The sequence below is a fragment of the Oreochromis aureus genome, linkage group 14 (assembly GCF_013358895.1).
Source record: "Oreochromis aureus strain Israel breed Guangdong linkage group 14, ZZ_aureus, whole genome shotgun sequence".
Classification (NCBI taxonomy): domain Eukaryota; kingdom Metazoa; phylum Chordata; class Actinopteri; order Cichliformes; family Cichlidae; genus Oreochromis; species Oreochromis aureus.
Window position 1 is genome coordinate 1,057,604 of NC_052955.1, and position 23,406 is coordinate 1,081,009.

General features: G+C 46.3%; 3 protein-coding genes across 11 annotated transcripts; 2 read left to right on the forward strand and 1 right to left on the reverse strand.

Moving 5' to 3' along the window:
- Positions 1-1,153: 1,153 nt before the first annotated feature.
- On the reverse strand, positions 1,154-7,634 carry lipt2 (lipoyl(octanoyl) transferase 2). Of its 9 annotated transcripts, none has more exons than XM_031746986.2 (5): positions 6,293-6,804; positions 5,827-6,141; positions 5,621-5,747; positions 4,716-4,943; positions 1,154-1,209 (listed from the first exon to the last, which is right to left on the reverse strand). In XM_031746986.2, exons 1-4 carry the CDS (start codon positions 6,350-6,352, stop codon positions 4,723-4,725), a joined length of 723 nt encoding a protein of 240 aa, XP_031602846.1. In that variant the 5' UTR covers positions 6,353-6,804; the 3' UTR covers positions 1,154-1,209; positions 4,716-4,722. The 9 variants fall into 9 exon arrangements, with proteins under 9 accessions (XP_031602846.1, XP_039478607.1, XP_031602847.1 ...); XM_039622673.1 differs by lacking the exon at positions 1,154-1,209 and adding an exon at positions 7,513-7,634 and having other exon boundaries at positions 1,805-4,943; positions 6,293-6,334; XM_031746987.2 differs by lacking the exon at positions 1,154-1,209 and having other exon boundaries at positions 1,805-4,943; positions 6,293-6,334; positions 6,753-6,820.
- On the forward strand, positions 7,513-16,103 carry rnf169 (ring finger protein 169). The gene is made up of 6 exons (XM_031746984.2): positions 7,513-7,815; positions 8,803-8,873; positions 9,153-9,239; positions 9,310-9,404; positions 9,499-9,592; positions 11,508-16,103. The coding sequence occupies exons 1-6, from the start codon at positions 7,521-7,523 to the stop codon at positions 12,621-12,623; spliced, it is 1,758 nt and encodes a 585-aa protein (XP_031602844.1). The 5' UTR covers positions 7,513-7,520; the 3' UTR covers positions 12,624-16,103.
- A 3,340-nt stretch (positions 16,104-19,443) lies between these two features.
- Positions 19,444-23,186, forward strand: spcs2 (signal peptidase complex subunit 2). Its single transcript, XM_031747003.2, has 5 exons — positions 19,444-19,600; positions 20,555-20,638; positions 21,566-21,726; positions 21,936-22,070; positions 22,172-23,186. The coding sequence occupies exons 1-5, from the start codon at positions 19,553-19,555 to the stop codon at positions 22,356-22,358; spliced, it is 615 nt and encodes a 204-aa protein (XP_031602863.1). The 5' UTR covers positions 19,444-19,552; the 3' UTR covers positions 22,359-23,186.
- The last annotated feature ends 220 nt before the right edge of the window (positions 23,187-23,406 follow it).

The window sequence follows — 23,406 nt, forward strand, 5'->3', positions numbered from 1 at the left end:
AAACACAAACTGTGTCCAAAAACCTCTCATGTTTAACTGTTTTCCACTTTTTCTTTGGTCATTTTAGCCTTTTTGGCCAGGGTGAAGGGAGTATCTGCCATCAAACAAGAAGACAGCCGCATGTAACTACGACGGTGTTTGCTAGTTCACCTTACATGCATTAATGTAATAATGTGGTTAGCCTACTCAACGTTAATTACACACGAACAACATGAAGCTACTCACGCAGAGGAGAACGGCTGCTGCTGCCATCATCATCCTCATCATTTCTGCTACGCTGACAGGGCCAGGGGCCAGGACTCTACTCTTCGGGTTTTTGGGGGATGTTGCTAACTCCGGGTCCGATAACAGGCACCACACCCGCAGTAGATGTGCACAGTGTGAGGTCTCGCAGCAAGCTATCAAACACGGCCCCATTTCTCGGCTTTAAAAAAAAACGCTATGTGTCGCCAGGTGTTTCATCAGATTTGAGGTGTTACCTCCTTTGACAGTATCACAGTATCAGCTTAAAGCACTTGTTGCAGGCTGCTGAGTTTGCACCTTTGCTGTGAAGTACAGCCAGACTTTGACCGCTTTGCCTTGGGCATTTTTAATCTGTAGCTCTGCTCTAAAAGAATGTACGTACCTGGCCCCGCCTACTATCCTCGGAAACGTAAAATGATTGGCTAGAATTGGCTCAGGAAAAAAAAAGCACCGAAATAAAGCACCAAAATGTGCGCTGCTTTTCGGTCTGGTTACTACCGTTTATGTGAGAACCGGTGCCACACCGGTACCCATCCCTAAAGAGAAGACTGGGGAAACCTGAACAGTACAAAACTACATTTGTTAAATGAAATGAAGTGAAATGAAAACTGCGTGCGAATACAAAGTGTTTTCCAAAGCGGAAGTTTGCTTTTTCTTATTTCCCATTATATATGTCATTTTCCTGAGGTGGATGTTCATATTAAACATGACAAAAGTTTCTGATAATTTCATTCAACTTTATTCATATAGCACCAAACAGTCACCTCAAAGTACTTTATAATGAGACCCTACAATAATACAGAGAAACAATCATATAACCCCCTATGAGCAAGCACTTTGGCGACAGTGGGAAGGAAAAACTCCCTTTTAACAGGAAGAAACCTCCGGCAGAACCAGGCTCAGGGAGGGGCGGGGCCATCTTAGCGAGCGGTTGGGGTGAGAGAAGGAAGACAGGATAAAGACATGCTGTGGAAGAGAGACAGAGATTAATAACAAGCATGATTCAATGCAGAGAGGTCTATTAACACATAGTGAGTGAAGAAGAAACACCCAGTGCATCATGGGAATCCCCCAGCAGTCTACACCTATTGCAGCATGACTAAGGGAGGATTCAGGGTCACCTGGTCCAGCCCTAACTATATGCTTTAGCAAAAAGGAAAGTTTGAAGCCTAATCTTAAAAGTAGAGATAGCTTCTGGAAGTTTGCACTGCGAGTAATTTTGAGGGTAGGTCTTTTCTAATCTTTTGATTAGTGTGCATTCCCAAAAGTAATGAAAAAAAGTGCCAGTTTCTTTTTGACATTTACTACAGAGGGGGGAAATATGAGGTGTGATCTTATGCAAAACATTAGGAGCTATGTATTAGAGATGGACCGATCCGATATTACGTATCGGTATCGGACATAAAAAAGTGGTATCGTGCCATCTCTACTATGTATAAAGTGGATCTAGCTATGTTAATGGGGTCCTTTCCACTCCTCTTGCAAGTAAATCGATCTAGCTATGATCTCTCCACTCCTCTTTTATATTGAATATTAAGATCACTCAGTGTTACTTGTTACTTGTTGCTGCTAAAAACAAAAGGCAGAGATAAAATGAGTTCTGTCTTTTCGCTTAATAAGAAATGTCTCCATATCATCATATAAAACAATTTCTGAAGACTGTGGAATTTTGGAATGAACAAGATTACGAACCTGGACAAAGCCAAAAAATGGTCTCTAGGAATATTAAAATTTCACTGCAATTGCTCAAAGTTCATCAGTGTGTTGTTTTGAAACAAGTCGCCAATTACCCTTAATCCATTTTTATGCCATGTATCGAACATACTGCGAGACATTCCTGGAACAAAGTCTTTGTTTCTCAGTAAAGGAGTCAAGAATGAAGTGCAGTCTTCTCTACCCAACCTTTTACGCATTTCCCTCCAAACCCTTATTGTATTATAAATAATTGGGTTATTCTTAATTTCCATTTGTAATTGTTTTTTGTCACAGACAACAAAGCTCCAAAGGGAAGAAGGTGAAGTAGACCAAGAGTCTAGGTGGGAATGAGAATTTAGACACTCCCATAAAAAATGGCTATGACGTGCCCAAATATAAAAACCCTAAGCCTCCCCTATCTGTAGGCATTTGTAAAGTTCTAATTCCTAATCTAGGTTTCTTGCCACGCCAGATAAATTTTGAAAAGACTTTTTCTATATCACAAGAAACTTTCTGGGTTATCCATAGAGGCAGCATTTGTAGGGGATATAATAAACGCAGGAGAATATTCATTTTAATTAAGCTCACACGCCCCATAAGAGAAAGTGCCAATTTTTGCCATCTATCTAAATCTTTTTAAATTTTTATTGTAACTGGTGATAAGGTCAGTACCATAAGTCTTTAAGAACTGGTAGAATGTTTAGCCCAAGGTATGTAAAGCCACTGGGGGACCATTGAAAGGGATTAGAAATATCTGGTTAATCTGGTCACCCAGCGGCAAAAACCTCTGATTTCCCAAAATTAATTCTGTAACCAGAGAATGAGCTGAACTCATATATAATCTTTGCAGTGGAAATGCTGATGATTGTACACCATTAGTTATGACACAAGCTTCTGGAAGTTTGCAAATAGTTCTAATCCATTCAATAAAACCCTCGCCTAAGCCAAATCTTTCTAATATATTAAATAAATATGTCCACTCGATTCTGTCAAATGCCTTTTCGGCATCTAAGGATATAACATAGGTTTTATAATTTGTCTGATTCGAGTACTGTATAATATTTAATAGTCGTCTAATATTTGTAGATGAGAAATGATTTTGGATAAAGCCTGTTTGATCAGGGTTTATAAGCAGTGGGAGAATGCCCTCAAGCCTCCTTACTAATAGCTTGGAGAGTAATTTAGCATCGACAATGATGAGGCTGATCGGCCTGTATGATTCACACCTATCTGGTGATTTATTTTTGTTTAGAATTAACTAAATATTAGCCTGTCTAAGTGTTGGGGGCAAATATCCGTTCTTAAAAGAGTCTAAAAACATATCAGTCAATGGTCCTGCAAGAAGGTGACTTAGTTTTTTATAAAATCCTGGGCAGAAACCATCGGGCCCTGATGCTTTTCCTCCTTTAAGAGAGTTAATAGCAAGTCGCACTTCCTCCTCTGTCACAGGGTTATTTAAACTTTCCCTGTGATTTTCTGATAATGATACAACAGGCACCTTATCTAGAAATTCCCACAATTCCCCATCTGTATTACTACACTCTGATGAGTACAAGTTTATATAGAACTGCTTCATAATTCGGTTGATATCCGTTGTTTTATAGTGCTTAACGTGTTTATTATCAAACAGTGATGATATAACATTTGCATCTGTTCTGCCTTTTGCCAATTTTGCTAAGAGATGGCCAGGTTTGTTCCAAGATTCATATAGTCTATGCTTAGCAAAGAAAATTGCCTGAAGAGGGGCCTGAAAACTGAAGGCTCTGCCTCCCATTCTACTTTTAAATACTCTAGGAACAACAAGTAGGCCTGCAGTGTGAGAGCGAAGTGCTCTAATAGGGTGATATGGTACTACAAGGTCATTAAGATAAGATGGAGCCTGATTATTTAAGACCTTGCATGTGAGGAGCAGGATTTTGAATTCAATTCTGGATCTAATAATGTGCAGTGAAGCTCTGGCTGCTCTAAACGTTTGTCACAGATTTTGTACTCTCACAGACATAGAGGTTAAACCTCTGTGAGGAGCAGCCAATCAGAAGAAGCGTTTCTTAAAGGGGGATGAGATAAAACAGCTTGTTTCAGACAGAGAAGCTGAACCGACGTCCACTGTCAGATTAAGGATTATTCTGAACTGTAAATCGTGCAAAGCTGACCTGTCCTGTTATAAATACTCACCTTGGCCATCAGTGAGACCTGTATTCAGGTGTGAATATGCAAATGAGGTGTGAACTCATTAAATAAACACAGATGAATGTGAACAGACCTCCTTCATTCAGCATTACAAAAACAGCTGTTAGATCATGTGACCAAAAGAAGTCAAACCGAGCTTTGATCCAGACCAGAGCAGCACACCTGGACAGGTGTGGGCTGCATTAACAGGGCCAGTTCAAAGTGATGTCTGAGACCTTTGTTTCAGTGGAGAGGGGCTCTGCGATTCACTGGAAGGAAAATTTAATAAATGAAAACTTTTCATTCCTTTCCATTCACTCAGTTTTTTATTGCAGTGTAAACTGAGGGCACTGCAGTGAGTTTTCAGGGTGTTACCCTTTCACCCTGTGAGCCTAATATTGAAAATATCAACACCAAGACCAGAATAGAGCTCTGAGAAGCTCCGCCTACATGCTCTCTGTCAGTTACAGGTCAGGCACTGATGATGATGAAGCCCAAAACTCCTCAGCACATGCAGATCAATCATTATCAGAAAGTTTGTGCTCAGTTATCCCTCAGGTTAGTGAGTGCTGAGGTTCCTGCTGATGTCACAGGCGTCGGTGACTCACCGCTGTCCTACGCGGCCTCGGTCAGCTGACAGTTGAACTGCTGCGTGAAGGCGTGCAGTAGGTGAGGAACGACCTCCTCCACGCTGGCGTGTCTCCGCAGCTCGGCGCTCAGCGACGTCACGCCTTTCCCTTCGATCCCACACGGAACGATGTGGTCAAACCACGACAGGTCAGTGCAGCAGTTCAGCGCCAGACCGTGAGACGTGATGTAGCGGCCACAGTGTATTCCTGAAAACACGACAGCCGTCATTCAGGCGATTCTTACACAGGACGTGAGGAAGAGCGAGGAAGAGCAAGCAGCTGGGTTGGAGTCTTGCTGAACATGGCAGCGATTAAATGAAGCACGCACACACTGACATGAACGTCTTTATATAAATTAAACATGTTACCAACCTCACACCTGACCAACAGACATGAAGAGCATGGATCACCTCTTTACCTCCGTGGGCCAGACCACTGTTATACCACACCTGAGTCCAGCCAGTAAAACTGTTCAGTCTATGCCAGCGGCCTTTAAGTCACATGACCTCAGACCTCACGCTCGCTGCCAGCCTTTAACAGGTGAACAGCGCCTGCAGAGAATGGTGGTCAGCCGTCTGCTGCGACGCCAACCGGTCAGCAGATGGCGCTTTATAAATAAAATTGAATTGAATTGAAAATTTTTAGACTGAGGTTTTTTTCGCGGTGGTGGTTTCATTCTTATCTCGATCTTTTTCCCGTCACACGTATGGTCCCGCTCTCCTAATGACACAATAACTTAACCATAAATCACACTTGTGGTTAAGAGAAAGGACTACGACTCAGCTGCTCATGTCTGATTATTGGTAATTATTGGTTTTAAAAAGCAGTCACACAGTCAGTGAACACATGGTTGGTGATTCAGGCTCAGAGTGGCGCAGTCGTACCGATGGCGCAGATCTTATTGTCTCCGACCCAAACTCCCGTGTGAGGGGACGTCGTAGCTTGGATGGCGAACCTGCTGCACAGTGCGATGACGGTCTGCTCCAGCTGATCGACGTACCACCGCACGCTCTGAGAGAACACAGGAAACATTAAAACATGTTCGGCTCCAATAAAAACACACCAATCTCACTCCCACGTCAGCTCAGACCTTCTTGAAGCTGCACAGGTTCAGGACTGGGTAGCAGACCAGTTGTCCCGGCCCGTGGAAGGTGATGAGTCCTCCCCGGTTTGCCCGGTGCACATTGGCCCCCAGCAGGCGCAGTCGGTCCAGCAGGGGCTCGGGGTAGGGTTTGTGGCGGATCCCGGTGGTGTAGACCGGTGGGTGCTCACACAGCAGCAGAGCGTGAGCAGGGCTGGACCGGTGCCGGTTCACGTAGACCTGCTGCAGTCGCAGAGCCTCCTGGTAGGAGACCAGGCCCAGGCGGACCACCTCCACCAACGGCTGGCCGCCCCGCATCTGGGACTGACACCAGACCAATCCAGACTGTTAGTTGCACAAATGTTTAGTTTTGTAACTTGTTTAAAATGTATCCAGTCTTAAAAACTGCATGACTAGGGGCGTGGCCTCTTTGACTGACAGGTGGATGGTTACACAGGTGTCTGCTGTGACTTACACAGTGGATGGTTTCTGTCAGGAGCAAAGATCCTCTGGTTATCTGAAACCAGTAGCACATTATCTTAAGTGTCACAGCACATGTACATGCATGTTCATGTTCACAGGACCTGAACCGAGAATTCAGAGGCTGCCTTAGAATATCACAGTTTTTAGATTTCCTCAGTTCAGCAGAGATCCTGGGACATTTCTCTGAACATAATCCAAACGATACAAACCTGAGCTGCTCACAGACAAATCGGCTGCTTCAATTCACACATTATAAACTCACACAGCAGAAAATTAAAAAAAAAATCGAGCAAGAGTTTCTGCTTGGGGGCACTGAGCGCTCTGACCTCAGTGACACGGTCAAAGCAAACCGCAGTACATCTCTGAATGGGAAGCAAATCCCTCCGCCGTGTCTCTACGTGGTCATTTCATCGGTTTATTAATTTATCAAAAGACTTTATCAAAACCATCACCTGTCTAACTTCTGCACGCTCCTCTACCACGACTCGCTCTTCTTCTACAGCTATGAGACTGATGACGTCTTCCGGTTTGTACAGCGCTGTGGTGCCGCGAGTCATTAACCGGAACCTAAAGTCTTTCATAATAAAACTGAATATTATCGTCTTATTTTTTAATCTCGCAGTTTTGTCAGATTAATAAATATCATTTCTTGAGCTGAAGAATTAGAGTCATATTAAGGCAATAAAATCTAAATTGCCAAAGATATGCTCTCTTTCATTAGAAAATAAATTCACAACAGGTAAATTACAATATGTTGGCCGTCTTGTTTTTAATTTTATTACTTCTCATCCCTCCGTCTTTATTTTGTAAATGTTTACTTTCTAAGTAGCAATGTTTTTTGTCTTGCAATTTATGTTTATTGAAAATAATGCTGTTTAACCACACACTAACAATCACAAACTCAGCCCCAATAAAAAGAGACATATTTAGCAGCTTTGATTTTCAAAGCACATTTTGCTACATATTTTAAATGTTTTTTTACAGACTACCATCAAGTTATTTCCATTTTCTAAATTTGAAAATTCACAATAAAATGCAACGAGTTTGTTTTATTTTGAAGTCGAGACCTGACGTCAGAGGAGGCTCGCGCCGCTGTGATCCAGCGGCTCCGGTTGGCGGGCTGCACGCGCGTCCACTCTGCTGCGCTCGCGCTGTTTCGGCGGCGGCAGGGCGGGGTTTGTTTTGAGAGCGGACCGGAGAGAGAAGACTCACCAGGGAAGATGGCGACCGCAGGGTCTGCCGAACGGCCTGGGAGACCGGCCAGCGCCACGGCCGCCGGCACGTCTCGGGCCGGGCTCGCAGCTCGGTGCCGCTCCGGGTCCAGCCCACCCGAGTACGAATCCAAGAAGTGCACGGCGTGCGCGGAGCCCGGTGGCAGCCCGGCCGGCGGACACCTGGCCTGTCTGCTCTGCCTGGCCCGCAGACACTCCGGCAGCGAGGAGCGGCTCCGCGGGAGGAGCGACCACGAGAGTAGCAGCAGTAGGCCGGGCAGGAGGGATTGCGACAGCCGGAGAGGTCGGTGAGCTTCTCGGGGAAACTCCCATGCATATTTCGCTGTATCAGCACCACTGCAGGGTGTTTGTTTAACGGCAGAAAACAGCGGGAATTTAATTTAAATCAACTTTTATAAAGTTTAACGTGAGCAGCGGGTGGTTTTAAGAATGTTAAAGGTTCGTTTTATGTGAAAAACATCTATGAAGTGAGAGAGCTGCAGGCGTAAAAATCCCCGCTTTCCTTATGGAGTTTTGTATGGAGCTGCAGGATCAATCACAGGTCAACGTGTGGACACAAATCAATGAGAAAACCATGGAAACAGCCCTCGGAGGACACGTGACTGCTCACAGTGACCTCACCTAATCACAGGTATAGGCAGCAGGGTCACATGTCATGTTGCACTGCTTAGGTCTGCAAATGGTGAATGTGTCCAGACATGTACTGCTGGAGGAGGAGTTTTGTTACTGCAGTACTGGTAGTACTGGAGGTATTACTGCATGGACTCGGTTAGCAGTGATTGGCTGGACCTGGCCTAGGGGGGTTATTACTAGTACTTAGAGCAGGACACAGCAGGAGAACCATAAATACTGTAAGTACTCTTTGACTTGACCACTGTGAACAGCAGTTCTTACATAAGAAAGCTTGGGTGAGACTCACTGGCTTCATGTTTGTTGGATGAAGTCAGAAGGTGCTGATGGTGATCACCACCTCTTGTGGTTAATGTTTTATTCATTGACCCAATACTGACACCTTTAGCATTTTTCCTTTTAGGCTCTATCTGAGCAGCTTTGTGTGATTCACAGTTCACAATAATCCCTGTTTGTCTGATGCTGGGCTTCTGTCATGTCCCTCTGACATCACAGATAGCCAAGAGTGGAGCAAACTGTGCCCCAGCTGTGAGCTCACAGGTTTACTGCACGTTCACTGAGCTTGTTATTACAAAGTTGCCTTTGCATTATTAGGGGCGTGGCCTCTTTGACTGTTTTCTCTTTGGCTGTGTTTCTTTAGAGTTCTTCGTCTCTCCAGCGCTCATCCCGAAGTCTGCCGACGCTCCGTCAGGCCCGAGCGGGAAACACAAGGTGAGTCAGAGAGCTGCAGGTAAACCTGTGATCACCTGTGAGTGGTTAAGCTTGTCACAGTCGACCGAGCCTGCTTAGTGTTTTATTGCTGAGGAAGAAAAGTACAGCTCTGCAGGCTGCCGATATCAAACTGGGAGAGCTTTGGCTTTAATTTGAGCTCATTATAATTTTTCTCTGTGAGTCTCGATATACCCTTGCAGACGCTGCGTCGTCTCGTGGAGACAGGAGAATCTTTGTGTTTTAGCCCTCAAAATAAACTTTAACCCCTCCGTGTTTCAGCTGCTGCTGTGTGACGACAGAGAGGAGGTGAAGAGGAAGAGCTCTCTGAACTGTAAAGACGAGTCAGTCCGTCGTGATGAAGATCCGGTGAGTGATGACAGGCTGAATGTTTTCATCCTGCAGCAGCTGTCGTTAAATTGCTGTTGTCCCTCCTCAGGGCGTCCTGTCTGACTCCGAGAACGAGGAGCCGATCAGCAGGAGGATCCGAAACATCTCAGCCTTCATCAGGAAAACCAAAAACTCATCCGCTGGGTGAGCACAACCACCCTGTCCTAATCTTTTACAGACAGTGAACGTACCACAGACTACAGGGGTGTGACCTCTGACCTCTGTGTTTATTCTTTAGGAGTTGTCAGAGGAGCAGGAGCTGCACTGACCCTGTGGAGGACGGAGGAGGAAAGATGAAGGTTGTCACCCAGCCGGCAGCCGTGATGGACCGTGTACGTGAGACAGTTGTGTCACGTGATCAAGACTCCATCTGTGGGAACTTTAGAAGAAATAGTGTTTTATCAGGCTGTGTTAGAGAGTGTAATCAGATTACTGCATGCTTCAGGAGCTGTCCAGGTTCAGCCTGCGGGGAGAAGGATCGTTAAGCCCCTCTTCCATTAGTACCTACTCGGGTCGGCACAATTAGCCACAGCAGTTTTCAGGGTTTACCTTTAGGTCATAGTACCTGGTCGGGGTTCCAAGCGATCCGAGCAGGTAATAAAATCTGACTTTATCAGACTGCATGCCACCAATTGGCTGGTCAGTAGCGTCACTCGATGAGTTGTGAGAGCTTCTTGTTCAAGAAAAGCAAAACCGCCATTTTTTGAGATGCTACATCAAAGGAAATGGCTACAAAAACAACGCCGTGTTCCCCGAGTGTGATGAAAAGCCACAGAGCGAGCTGTAGGTATATATTCACTTCGACGTCCACCTTTGTTGTAGTGTTCGTCAAGCGCGCGCACAGGGTTGTAATGGAAAACCAGTCCATCTGAGTAGGTACTAATGCAAAAAGGCCTATAGCAGGGGTGGGCAACTCCAGGCCTCGAGGGCCGGTGTCCTGCAGGTTTTAGATGTGTCCTTAATTCAACACAGCTGACTCAAATGGCTAATTGACCTCCTCATCATGGGCGTTTATCAATATGCGTACTTGTGCGTACTTGCGTTCTCGTGTACTCGTGATACGTCATCAGTCGGAGACCAAGTACTGTTCCAATTGGCACGCATCACGCCGAGAACGCGAAAAGTCCCGGATGTGTTCTCGATCCGCCCGTTTATCGAGCATGCATCGGTGTAGACTTGGGACAGCTATATATCCCAGAATGCATTTCGTCCAAAACTCAACAGCGGACTCCCGGCACATCGTCCGTCCCCCCCCCGGCTCGCGGACGTCTCACTACTCAGGTTAAAGAAACCCCAGCAGCTGTCTATAGTATTGAGTGTCCACTAGAATAGAAATAAAAGCGTTCTAACATCTCACCTGCTTGTTTTTATTAAGGTATGTACACGTATGTACATGTACACTATTTTTATTATTAGAGGTTTCACTACTGAGGTTAAAAATGATATATAAGTCACTTAGATCACTTCTAAATGTTAACGTTTGGTTTATTTCAGTGTTTTATTTGTTCCTGAGTAAACCGGTTTGGCTGTGATTAAAGTTAAGCTTCATAACATGTTACTCACAGTTAAATTAAGAGGGGACGGCAGTAAAAACTCCGGACCTGTGACATCATCACGTACGCTGGTGTTCCGACTGTACAAATCACGAGTCCGTGCTCGCGTTCTCGGCGGGTACGTACTCACCGAGCACGCGAGTACGTACTGGCGTACTTGGGCATTGATAAACGGCCCATGTCTTGGAAGTTCTCCAGAGGTCTGGTAACGAACTAATCATGTGATTCAGGTGTGTTGACCCAGGGTGGTATCTAAAACCTGCAGGACACTGGCCCTCGAGGCCTGGAGTTGCCCACCCCTGGTCTATAGAGTGCTTTGGGATCCGCATCCTGAACTTTCATTGTGTGCTTTCACCATCAGGCAGACGTTGGAGTGACAAACCACTGCCTCCTCGTCTGCCTGACACGTCTGCATGTGTGGATACCACCCCACTACAGCTCAAATACCTGGTGAAACATCACAACTCTAAAAGGAGTCGCCTTCTGCTCAAACATACTCACAGGTCCAGCTGTGAGTATGTTTGAGCATCCATCAGAAGGAAGTGTCGAGTTTTACAGACAAAATCCATACAAGTGTATAAAACAGGACGGGCCTGGTGACGGCGTTTATTCTTATATCTCACCTGTGTTAAACACCTGTGTGGTCGCTGGCTTTTAAAGGTCTTCTGACTTGTGTTCTTGTGTCCTCCGCCAGGTTGGCATCAGCCACAGCTATGCGGCAGGAATCCTCCTCTCCTCTGAGAATAGCCGCTCTATCTCCGCCCCCATCACTGCTCCTGATCGGAGGCTCACCTGGCGAGCTGTGCTGACATCATCTTCCTCGGCTCTCCTGTGCATGCCCCCCCCCCGCCCGGAGCGCTCCATCAGCCCCGAGAGCAACGACAGCATCTCCGAGGAGCTCAACCACTTCAAGCCCATCGTCTGCTCGCCATGCACGCCACCCAAGCGCCTCCCGGACGGCCGCCTGATGGAGCCCACCATCGTGAAGTCCACGCCCAGGAACCTGACCCGCGGCCTGCAGAAGGCCACCAGCTACGAGGCCAGCCCTGCTGTCCTGCAGAAGTGGAGGCAGATCGAGCTGGACCGCCAGAGCCTCAAGGTGAACTCCAAGGCCACGCTGACGAGCCCCGTCTCCGAGGTAAACCACAACAAGCTCGGCGGGGGTGGCGGGGGTGCAAAGATGCGCCAGTCCCCGGCAGGAGACGCAGTGACATCAGCAAACAAGAGGAGGCTGCTGTTCGACTCTCCGGCCAGCGACACGGACAACTTCCAGAAGCAGTCGGTGAAGATCCGCGTCCCCGCGATCCGCTACAGCAGCGAGGCAGCCTTCAGAGGAGGCTTTGAGCCGCCGGCCGGCACTCCTGAGTCCTGCAGCACGGGGGCGCTGTTCAGTCGGAAACAGTCGTTCTCACCCTACACCAAGAACTCCGGGTTGCAGTCCTGTAAGTTAGTGCCAAAGGACTCTCCGAGTCCCAGGAAGGAGTCCGACAGTAGCATCCACAACCAGACTACCTCACGGAGGGGCAAGAAGAGGAAGCAGAAGACCAAACACCTGGACTCGAGCCGCGATTTGGATCTGAAGAGGAGCCGACCCGTCAGCCAGGAGGCGCTGGACGAACGTTACATCTGCCAGATTCAGCAGGAGCGGCAGGATCGAGCGCTCGCCCTGAAGCTGCAGAGGCAGTTTGACCGCGAGAACCAGAACCGTAGAAGGAGCCCCGACAAGTATTTCCTGCGGTCCTGGATGTCTAGTCAGAGCCGCAGGAGGCGTGGCCTGAGGAGGTCCAGACGAATCAACAAGAAGCACTAGACAGACGGGAAGGAGCTCATATATGCAAAGACACGAAAGGCGAAGGTTTAACGAACGTACGAATGTTTTCACTCGTCTGACAAACGGGTTTGTAACCTGGAGACGTTTCTTCCAAACACCAGCAGATCACCAAAAACTGAACTCAGCCTTCAGCTGCAGAACGGCCCGACAGTCATCACCACAGGAAACGTCCTGGAAGTTTTTGAACTCAGAGGCTTAATCAGAGCTTCTTTACAGATCGCATGACCGAGTCGTTTCTCTGCGGCTGGAACAAAGAAACCTTTCACGGATTCAACCATAATCACGTGGCCCGGAGCAAAGAGTGTTTACGTTGAGCTTCCTGTTATAGATCCAGGGTGGATGTCAGGCCCTGAAGGTCACGATGTCTGAGCTGAACATTGCCTCGCATCCTGACGCCGCTGAAGGCGACAGCAGTGTTTTATCCGTATTTGTGCGCTGCGTTCCAAACACAGCGGCCTGCACATCATCTGAAAATGAACTGTTGTAAAGGTTCAGATGAAGGCAGGCTGCACGCTGCCGGGCCGAACACGACTCTGTCGGTTAGGTCCGGTGCGCTCCATGCGATGATGATGATGATGATGATGTCTGTTAATATAGTTCATTTAAATCTCACCCGCCTCACAGTGATCTCCGAGAGGCCGAGAAAAATCTAAAAGGAGCTTTATGGAAAGAAATGAGATAAAGGACTTTTCCTTTGCTGTTAGCGCGAGTGTTGGCCTGAGCTGCTGTTTGACAGAAATCTGTCTTTGTATTTGTGACAGTTTATGAAGCCCAGTTTGACCAAAATGGTTAAAAGTGAATTTTTATTGGCTCTAAAACTCTGGGCTGTAGAGGGGAACTCCTGACTGTCAGAACTTTCCACAAGTCCAAAATCATGATTCGTATGTATTTTGGTATCTCAGAGTGTGACACGCGTCTCTTCATTCATATCTGAAATGATTCAAACATCGCTTCCTACCTGACGGTCCCTCTGGGTGTGCAGGTAACCCTCCACCCCTGAGAGTGTGACATGGACCTGGTATTACCCTCAGACGTGGACAGAAACCTGCAGAAACCTGGAGCACTGACGGTCGCTGTGATGCAGGTTTCTGTCGGCCAGAGGGGGTCAGCAGCACATCTTTGCCCCGGGCAGGTGGAAGTTACCCCTGGGTTATCCTCGTGAGAACTTTCCACGGGTTAATCAAAGTCCAGCCGACCTGCATGTGTTGGGACTGCAGGAGAAACCAGAACCCGCTCTAAATATAAGGAGGTGTTGAGTCAGACTTCTCCCAGCAGCTGAGAATCATGGGACATAAACTTTCTCTAGTATAGCTGCTGGTGTCATCCTGGTCTTCCAGTCTTCCAGTTGGACCCGCCGAGGCTCATGGGGACTGCAGTCTTTAGAACCCGATTGGTCAGGAAGGATTTCTACCTGAATTCGGATCAGGAGACTCACCTGGTCACTCTCAAGGAGCGAGGAGCCGTGTGATTGGACGAGCTTTATTGGCCTGTGATGTCAGATGCTGGTGTGCTCAGACCAAATGTGAAGTTACTGTGGTCACAGAGCTCTGACTGTGGTACTTTTAATAATTATTCATTAATAAAAATCACGCTGGAGACAGAGTTAGAACTTTACCTGTGGTCCACAGGAAGCAGGTGAGGCAGGTGGCTGTAGAGCTGACAGCCAATCAGCAGTGAGGTTAGAGCCCTATCTCTATGCAGAGACGAGAGTTCTTCTGTTTCAGACAAACTTCCACTATTGGGTCAAGCTGAACCAATCAGTGAGTGAGTTCAAGCTTTCGGGGACAAAATTCACCCTGACCCTTCACCCCTCACAGTCAGCTGTTTTCTGTCTGCAATGTAAACATATTTTATGCAGAAACCACCTTCATGCTGTGAATACTGTCAGAGTTACAGGAAGTGCGTGAGGTAGGTTCCAAATCTGGATGTTTTTAATGGTTTTGATCGCTCTGTCAGTGCAGCAGAAGTCCACACGAAGCGTTCAGGCTGAAACAGCGTTTAAGCTGTCAGAAACTGCAGCTCGCTGCCACGCCCCCTGCAGGAGCCTCAGCCCGAGCCTGAAGCTGAGACTGAAGTTGGGTGTGCACGTGCTTGGTCTGAGCTCACCTTCACACTCTGCTTCAGAGTTACAAAGGAGCCGCACGGCTTCTGTTTGCAGGTTGTCTGTGATGAATCGGTGATGCTGTAGCTCCTGCAGGCCGTCCAGATGTCTGGTTCCTCAACCAACACGTTTTTTTTCTCCGTGCTCAGCTATGTTAGTGGTTCGCCTGAGTGCAGCGCCACGCTGTGTTCACACTGCGCTCAGATCAGAGGTAGTCTGAACGATGCTGAGCGCCGACGGGTCGCTGTTAGAAAAGCCGTACTCACACTGAACCTCAGTAATGTCATGATTCACTCCGGGGGTCGTATGTATGATAAACACTAAAGAAGATGTGAGGGCGGGGACAAACTGAGGACGCGTCCACAAACATGGAAGGTGTTGGTGTAGTTACTCTGTCTGCCAGAAGGGGGAGACCTGTTCTACCTGAACACCTGTAAAGACACAATGAGGTTGGGTGGAGTTAGAACCAGACTGCAGCTCACAGGCTGGATGTAAAATAAAGGTGTAGCTCCTTAAACCTGCATTCTCTCTGATGTCCAGCAACTCAAAACTCTGAGACACTCATGCTCACCTGCTCACTCACCTGCTCTCTGAGCTCACTAACACTTTCCTGATTGGCTGATCATCATTTTGGAGATGATGGTCCCGTCAGAGTCACAGGAAGCAGGTTAGGGGTTAGGGCGGGGCTACCTGTGCTCTCTCTCTCCCTGTCATATCTGCCAGCAGCACAAACCCAGGTCCAGTTCAGGGACTGGAGTTACCTGAGGCCACGCCCCTAATAATTGTATTATTACTTTAGCTTACAATATAAAGTGACTTGAGACGGCTGTTGTTGTGATTTGGTGCTAAATAAATAAAAGTGAATCGAATCCAAACCAGGTGAGCTTTAAAAGCAGGTGTCATGAAGGGAAATGATCCACAGAGACCAAACAGTGTGTATCGGGCTGCAGTCGTGTTCATTTTAACACGGGAGTCTGCTGCCTCTGCTGGACAGTGGAGGGACTGCAGGCGTTGGAGCTTTAGGTGATTGGTTTAGATAATAATAACATTCCTGCTGTTTCGTCTTTTTTTTTCTTTCTTTTTTTTTTTTTACATTCCTCCGTCCTCGCTGATTCCTGGCCTTCATCATCATCATCAGCTGTTAAAATTTAATTTGAAGTCTCGATGGAGCTGAAGGGCTTTTATGTTTTTTTAAACTCCATCAAAGATGTGCACGTTTCTGTTTTGTATTCTTTGGTGGGTGGATGGGGTCAGGGGTCACGCTGAGTGCCAAATGAGCAGATGATGTTGATCCTTTGTAACTGACTAGTTTTGTATGAGCGGCTGCTGAAAGAAAAAGTAAAAGAGTTGAAACGCTGGCTCGTGTCCTGTCTTCTCTTCACTCAGTGATCTGAAGCCCAGGGCTCACCTGAGACGCTCACCTGGGCGTCCTGCAGCTCGCCGTTGATTGGCAAGAAGCAGAAAGTGCAGCAGGACGTCCTCCATCGACTGCAAACAATAACTCCAGCAAAAACATCAGCAGGTTGAAGGTGATGCTACAAACTCTGCTACTCCACGTTTCATTCCCCAAATCACAATGAAGGATGCCGTAAAGCAGCTGCTGTGAAGTCTGATATTCACAGAGAGGTGTTTACTGAAATAGAAACCAGCGAAGCCCGTAACAATAGAACATCATTCAAAACGGTGTTTCATTCTGGCTGAGCCCCACAGCGCCCCCTGTGGGACAGGAAGTATCAGTGTGAGATGTGGTTTGCAAAAGTTCTTTTTTTCAAAATAAAGCCCTCCAGTTACTTATTGGATGTTACCAACATGTGTTAATGAACATTTTCAAAAATAAAAGCCCCAAGTTAATTTTAAAAAATCCAACACGGTGCTCAGAAATATCTCAGATCTTAACAATGACAATCCTGACAGCACCGTTCAATTCAACCAGCAAACGTGCTTATGCATATGTAAAAGTTTTCCAGCCGACAATCGCCAGTCCGACAATAGATGATATGCAGGTGCAAACTTTTTGATGGGCAGAGCAATGTAATCATGCACGGACTGATTTGCGCCTTTAGATGTATACGTTTTGTTTGGAGGGAATGTTTTACCTCCTTGTTTGTTTTAGTATTAATATAGCTACTTTATTATTAATTTATTTATTTGAGATGCGCCAAATCACACAAAAGACTTAATTTTACATCTGAGATTGTTTTTAATGTTTGCTGGAAGAGACATTTTGATTTTTAACTTACTCTGTGCTGAATTTTGTTGAGTGTGTAAGACAGATAAACATGGTTATAGTAGAAAAAAGAAGCCAGTTTCTCTTTATTTCCCTTCCATTGTGGTTTTTTATTTAAATAAAATGCTTTTGTTTTTTTCTGAACATCGGCTGCTGCCGTTCTTTCTTTCTGTTATGAGTTTGAGTAAATGAATTGCTGCATTTGGGAGCAGCTGGAAGACGGTGCCGTTAAAACAGTGCTAATGTTTCTCTTAGCTTCACCTTCAGCACAAGAACACTGAATATGGGGGCTCCCCTACGACAGGAGTGAAGTTAACCATCTGGCCGAGTGGTGCAGCAACAACAACCTGTCCCTGACTGTGGAGAAGACTAAGAAGATTATCATAGACTTCAGGAGAACTCACACCCTGCACACCCCGCTAACCATCAACGGTGCTGCTGTGGAGAGGGTAAGCAGCACCAAGTTCCTGGGTGTGCACATCTCAGAAGATCTCTCCTGGTGAGAAAACACAGCATCACTGGTCAGCAAAGCCCAACAGCGACTCTACTTCCTCCACAAACTGAGGAGAGCGAGAGCCTCAACCCCCATTATGAGCACCTTCCACAGAGGCACCGTGGAGAGCATCCTCAGCAGCTGTATCACTGTGTGGTGTGGCTGCTGGGTCCTGCTGAAAAAGTTACAACAGGTAGTGAGAGCAGTGGAGACGATCGTGGAAACTTCTCTTTCCTCCCTCCAGGACATCTGCTGCACCCGCCTAATCTGGAAAGCTCTCTGCATCACAGGTGACTCCACCCATCCGTCCAACAGCTTCTTCAGTTTGCTGCCATCAGGAAGGAGACTGAAGAGCCTCCGGGCCAGAACTGGCAGACTGAGAGACGGCTTCATCCATCAGGATGGCTGTCAGGATTTCATTTCTTTATTTATTTCACACATGGTTCAACAGTGTTTCTTTTCCTACATACAGAATCTCCTTCCCATTAATATAACTCTGCAACAATGGGTGAAAAGGAGCAGGAAGAAGAATAAATTCTTGTTAGCACCTGCCCCCTATCTGCAATCCAAATACTCTTACAAGAGGGCGCCAATACCCCCCAAAAACAATGCAAAACTAAACAACAAATCAATATAATCAGCAATATACAGCATTAAATGGCAATGAAAAATTTTTCTTCCACGTTTATCCCAAATTACTTTCATGTTCTTCATATTGATTTATCCTTTTAAATATGTAACACATTTTAAAACGGTGCATGTTTGTACAACTCTTGAGATTATCTTCGAGAGAATTCCACATTCTTATACCTTTGACTGTCGGACACATTTGCCTTTGTGTGGTCTTAGCAAACTGATGCTTAAAGTCAAACTTCCTCCTACTGTCCCCACTTCCTGAACACAATACAAACAAACTTTGATGCTGAACTCTCACATACACCAACTCCAGACCTGCATCCACCTCTGACCCCCCACACACCGCACACAAACTCTTGGATTGTGTTGGACTCTGTTGTGTGTACTTTTATCTGTTTTAGTGTAACACTGAGGGCTGTGGGAGCACTGCAATGTACACTTCCTGAGTATGATCTGCACATGTGGTTTTTGACAAAAAAAAATACTTTGAGATTTTCAAAATAGAGGCCTTGAGTAAGTTATAAGAGATAAGATAAGATAAGAGAAGACTTTATTGATCCCACGGCAGGGAAATTCTTGTGTTACCTCAGCTCAGGTACAGATATCAGACGGAAATACAAAAAGATACAAATAAAATACAAACAAATTTAAAATAAGTAAGATAATACACTATATACACAACATGCATGCTTTAAGCATGCTTTAAGGTGTCAGATTTTCTAAATAAAGGCCTTGTCACTGCCTTTTATGTTCCAAACACCAAAAAAAGTCCAAGAAAAGGCCGTGGGTGGCAACGGGAGGTTTGTTTTGGAACGCACTTCTGACTCCATTGTTTAAAAATTATATGGCGTTTATTTCGTGGAAAATTATAAACAAAACTCAACCAAATAACTTATTACAACTTAAAATTAAACGAAAGTTAACTTAATTTGCTTTAACAACTTCAAAAGTGGTCAAAAAAATCATTTTTAAACCCTCCCGTCCTCCCATCTGACATTTGGCAAACAAACAAAAAAAACAACCTCTTTATCACACCCCTCCAGGGTGCTCTTAATCCCTTGATTAATGGGCGGGTCCATAAGCTAATAAACCAATCACTTTCCAAAAACTTTCCCCAAACTAAAATTAATTACGAATTTACATAACAAAACTAGGTCAGCATATTCTTACAACTTTAAAGAAAAAACAAAAATGAATACAAATTGCGATTTATAAACCTTCAAAAAATGGCCACAACAGGCCTCCCGGTTGTTCGCTAAAAACTCAACCTCGTACCTTTTTTTCATTTCATTTTTGAGTCGTTTGTGTTTTCCACATGAGCGCGCACGCCGCAGCTGCCTCGGCCACGCTTGCAGACGTGGTGACGACATGCGCGTCGAGCGCTCTGATTTCGGTGGACAGCCAATCAGCTGCATCCAGGTCACAGAGCCGTGTTTGTAGCGGAAGAGAAGATGGCGGCTGCAGCTGCGGGGAACAGAAAGAGCGGGCTGCTGGAGAAAGTGAGTATAAGCGTGAACTGATTCTCCTGAGCGGGAAGAACCGCTGCGGGGAGGGTCTGTGTCCCGGAGCTCGGAGGTTTGTGTCCCCGCTGCAGCTGCTGTGCGGCTCGGTGTGTGTCTGTGTGAGCCACCGCTAGCAGGCTAAGCTAATGCTAACGAGCTAAAGTGGATAAAGTCAGAATGAAAACAAAATAAAAACAAAGTTGAGGATGAAGCTCAGAGCCGAGTTTAACCTTGGCGTGGGAAATAAACCGTTATTAGAGGTCAAAGTTCAGCGGTTTGTTCTATTTCCTGCTTCCAGCTGTTAAACAGCTGCACCAAACCGGAAACAGACAATTAAACTAAACCTACCCGTCTGTTAAACAGGTGATGTGGGAGTGCACGAGCACAGTAACAGGTCAGGAGGTGTGCTTCAGAATGAAGCTTTAAGTTCCACACATGAAACAGGTAAAACATCTGCACCGGGGTGGGTAGTAATTCCTGGAGCGCGTTTCTGGCTCACTTCCTGCTGCATTAAAGTAAACGTGGCTTTTAAACTGCTGGTATCAGAAACAGTGGGGGGCATAAAGCAGGAAGTCACCAGCTGACCTGCGATCAAGCGCCCTTCACTGTAAGAGCATCTATCTAGTTTCCGGTCTGATGGTCTGTGTGTTTGATGGTGCCCTGGTCTTTGTTTTCTTTCAGTTTTTGGACAGCGACGAGCCTCCATAACCTCTCTAGGTGTTCTCGTGCCCTCCAAATTTTTAACAGGCAACTAGTCTTTAAGCCCATTTTTTAGAAACTCATTATAAGGCTCAGATTTCTTTAACTTCCATCATATGATGACAGGGAGACGATGTCTCCGCCCTCAACATGAACGCTCCCTGAGAAGAGTTGCAGTCGCCGCCTCCGTGTTTATGTTAACCTGATCTTCAGATGGAAACTGTCGATTAAACTGCTGTGTTTGTGTTTCAGTGGAGGATCGATGAGAAGCCAGTGAAGATCGATAAATGGGACGGAGCGGCGGTGAAGAACTCTCTCGATGACGCTGCGAAGAAGGTTTAATGGATTATTTTTATCCACATTTTAACAGCAAATATAAAGAAAGAAGCTTTTTTTAAGATCCCAGCTTCCATTCAAACATAAACCGCATGTGTTACTTGTTCTTATTGAAACGTTCCAGCAGTTTACGTCCACGTTTCAGAGACATGAATGAATCTGGTTTAGAGCAAGATGTTTTAAGTAAAATTCAATTCAATTCAATTTTATTTATACAGCGCCAAATCACAACAAAAGTCGCCTCAAAGCGCTTTATATTGTACAGTAGATCGCACAATAATAAATACAGAGAAAAACCCAACAATCATATGACCCCCTATGAGCAAGCACTTTGGCGACAGTGGGAAGGAAAAACTCCCTTTTAACAGGAAGAAACCTCCAGCAGAACCAGGCTCAGGGAGGGCGGGGCCATCTGCTGCGACTGGTTGGGGTGAGAGAAGGAAGACAGGATAAAGACATGCTGTGTTAATAAGATAGATTCGATGCAGAGGTCTATTAACACATAGTTGACTGGAAAGGAAAAATTCAACATCATGGGAATGATAACACAATAACTAGAGGATTCAGGGTCACCTGGTCCAGCCCTAACTATATGCTTTAGCAAAAAGGAAAGTTTGAAGCCTAATCTTGAAAGTAGAGATAGTGTCTGTCTCCTGAATCCAAACTGGAAGCTGGTTCCACAGAAGAGGGACCTGAAAACTGAAGTAAAACAGAAAACGTCTGCAGGTTCACTCAGATGAGAGGAGGGTGGAGAACTGCAGTTCTCCACCCTGCAAGCCTGCGTGCATGTGAGGGCTTCACTGTCAGCTGGGATTTTTCACTCATCGTGATGAGTCATGAACGCATGTGAAGGAAAGCTGCTGTTCATCTTCTTTGGCTAAACTTCATATCAATGTGACCTATCTGTTACCTCTGCTCCCTCTGCAGGTGCTGCTGGAGAAGTACGGTTACTTGGAGAACTTCCAGCTGGTCGACGGGCGCCTGCTGATCTGCACCGTGTCCTGTCTGTTCGCCATGCTGGCTCTGGTCTGGGACTACCTGCACCCCTTCCCCGAGTCCAGACCCGTCCTCGCCTGCTGCGTCATTTCATATCCTTCAGCCGACTCACCTGGAAACATCTCACCTGTGTTTTTAAAAAATAAGATGGCGAACTCAAAGTGCATCATATGTTAAACATGTGGGGGAAAAAATGTTTAAAATAAGATTAAGAATTCAGAAATGAAAGATGAAGGAGAATCAGTAAAAATGATGATGATGATGGTGGGCGTGTTGGCCTTCCCTAACTCCTCTTCCTCACGTACTTCATCATGATGGGCATCCTCACGCTGTACACCTCCTACAAAGAGAAGAACATCTTCCTGGTGGCCATGCAGAAGGATCCAGCTGGGATGGATCCAGACCACATCTGGCAGCTCTCCTCCTCCCTCAAACGGTCAGTGAGTATGGGAATCAAACCAGCAACCCCCAGCAGTCTGCACGTTTCCGTATCTGCGATGGACTCTGAGTGGATCAGTTTGCGTGTGTGTTTTCCAGGTTTGACGACCAGTACACGCTCCGAGTGTCCTTCACCGACGGGAAGTCCAAGAAGTCGAGGGAGGCGGACTTCACCAAGTCGGTGTCGGTGTTCTTCGACGAACACGGCACGCTGGTGATGGACCAGTTTGAGAAGAGCGTTTCTAAACTGCACGACACGCTCGCCGCCGATAAGAAGACCAAATAAAAGACGGGAAGCAAACGTGGTGTGAGTCTGCCTCCTCTGTTCCTCCTCAGAGTTCACTGGTTTCAGCGTCAGCTCCATCAGGAGCTGCCAGAGGAAACTTATTCATGCTTTCATATTAAAAATCTGAAATCTGCAGTCTGTCTGTTTTTACCGCCACACTCTGACCAACCCCAGAGGTCAGCACGCTCGGCTGCAAACGGGCGGCTGCTCCTTTAGTAGTCAGACTCGGCAGCAGGCTGAGTCACAGGTCCGTGTTGCCCAGTGATGCTCCGAGAGTGGGAATGATCGAAAACCAGTGAACTTCAGGAGGGACAGAGACCAGAGTCAGAGGCTCAGCTCCACTCTGAAGGGTTTATTTTACTGTCACAGCTGACTGTCACTCAGAGGTCAAAGGTCAGGTGTTCTGTCAGCAGGTTAGAAACATTTCAGCAATTTAAAAACATCCAGAGACTCAATGCATCTTCACCGGGTCTCAGAGTATTAAAGGTTTAAAGACCGCTGTGTGACATGGCCGTGGTGGGCGGAGCCTCACGTAAGGGTCACGGAGGTGGGGAATAAGCAGCTGATGATGGCCAATGGTTTAAAAATAAAATGTGATATTTTCAGTGTTTAAAAAAAAAAAGTTTCTGTCATTTTTCCTCTGTGATGTGAGAACCAGTTTGAACTGCAGCAGCAGGTGTCTGAACAGGTGAGCTAACCGGCGAGTTGCCTCACAGGCTGAGGTGTTGGTGCTGTACAACAGGAAGTGGACATTGATCAGACCTTTAAGTTTTTAATTCTCTGTGTAAAATAATAATGATAATAAACCTGGATCTTGTTACAGAAACATCTGGATGTTTGTCTCACTTTGAGTTCAGCTCTCAGCCCCCACGAGGTCAACTGCACAGGTGAACCTGGTCAGCAACCTCTGGGTGTGGCTTTGGTTTGAGTGGAGGTGTTTGTTGTGCAGTACCACTGTCCGACCAGCAGGTGGAGAACTCAGGCTGAGGTTCGCATCCACAGGCAGCCGGCGTGAAACTCCAACACTGTTCACACGGTTTCTGTTACA

Coding starts and splice junctions, on each gene's coding strand:
- rnf169 (XM_031746984.2), top strand. CDS start 7,521: ATGGCGACCGCAGGGTCTGCCGAACGGCCTGGGAGACCGGCCAGCGCC. Junction 8,874..9,152: donor GCCCGAGCGGGAAACACAAG/GTGAGTCAGAGA, acceptor TCCGTGTTTCAG/CTGCTGCTGTGTGACGACAG. Junction 9,240..9,309: donor TCCGTCGTGATGAAGATCCG/GTGAGTGATGAC, acceptor GTCCCTCCTCAG/GGCGTCCTGTCTGACTCCGA.
- lipt2 (XM_031746986.2), bottom strand. CDS start 6,352: ATGTGCTACTGGTTTCAGATAACCAGAGGATCTTTGCTCCTGACAGAA. Junction 6,142..6,292: donor TGACAGAAACCATCCACTGT/GTAAGTCACAGC, acceptor GTCTGGTGTCAG/TCCCAGATGCGGGGCGGCCA. Junction 5,748..5,826: donor ACCTGTGCAGCTTCAAGAAG/GTCTGAGCTGAC, acceptor GTGTTCTCTCAG/AGCGTGCGGTGGTACGTCGA.
- spcs2 (XM_031747003.2), top strand. CDS start 19,553: ATGGCGGCTGCAGCTGCGGGGAACAGAAAGAGCGGGCTGCTGGAGAAA. Junction 19,601..20,554: donor AGAGCGGGCTGCTGGAGAAA/GTGAGTATAAGC, acceptor TTTGTGTTTCAG/TGGAGGATCGATGAGAAGCC. Junction 20,639..21,565: donor TCGATGACGCTGCGAAGAAG/GTTTAATGGATT, acceptor CTCCCTCTGCAG/GTGCTGCTGGAGAAGTACGG.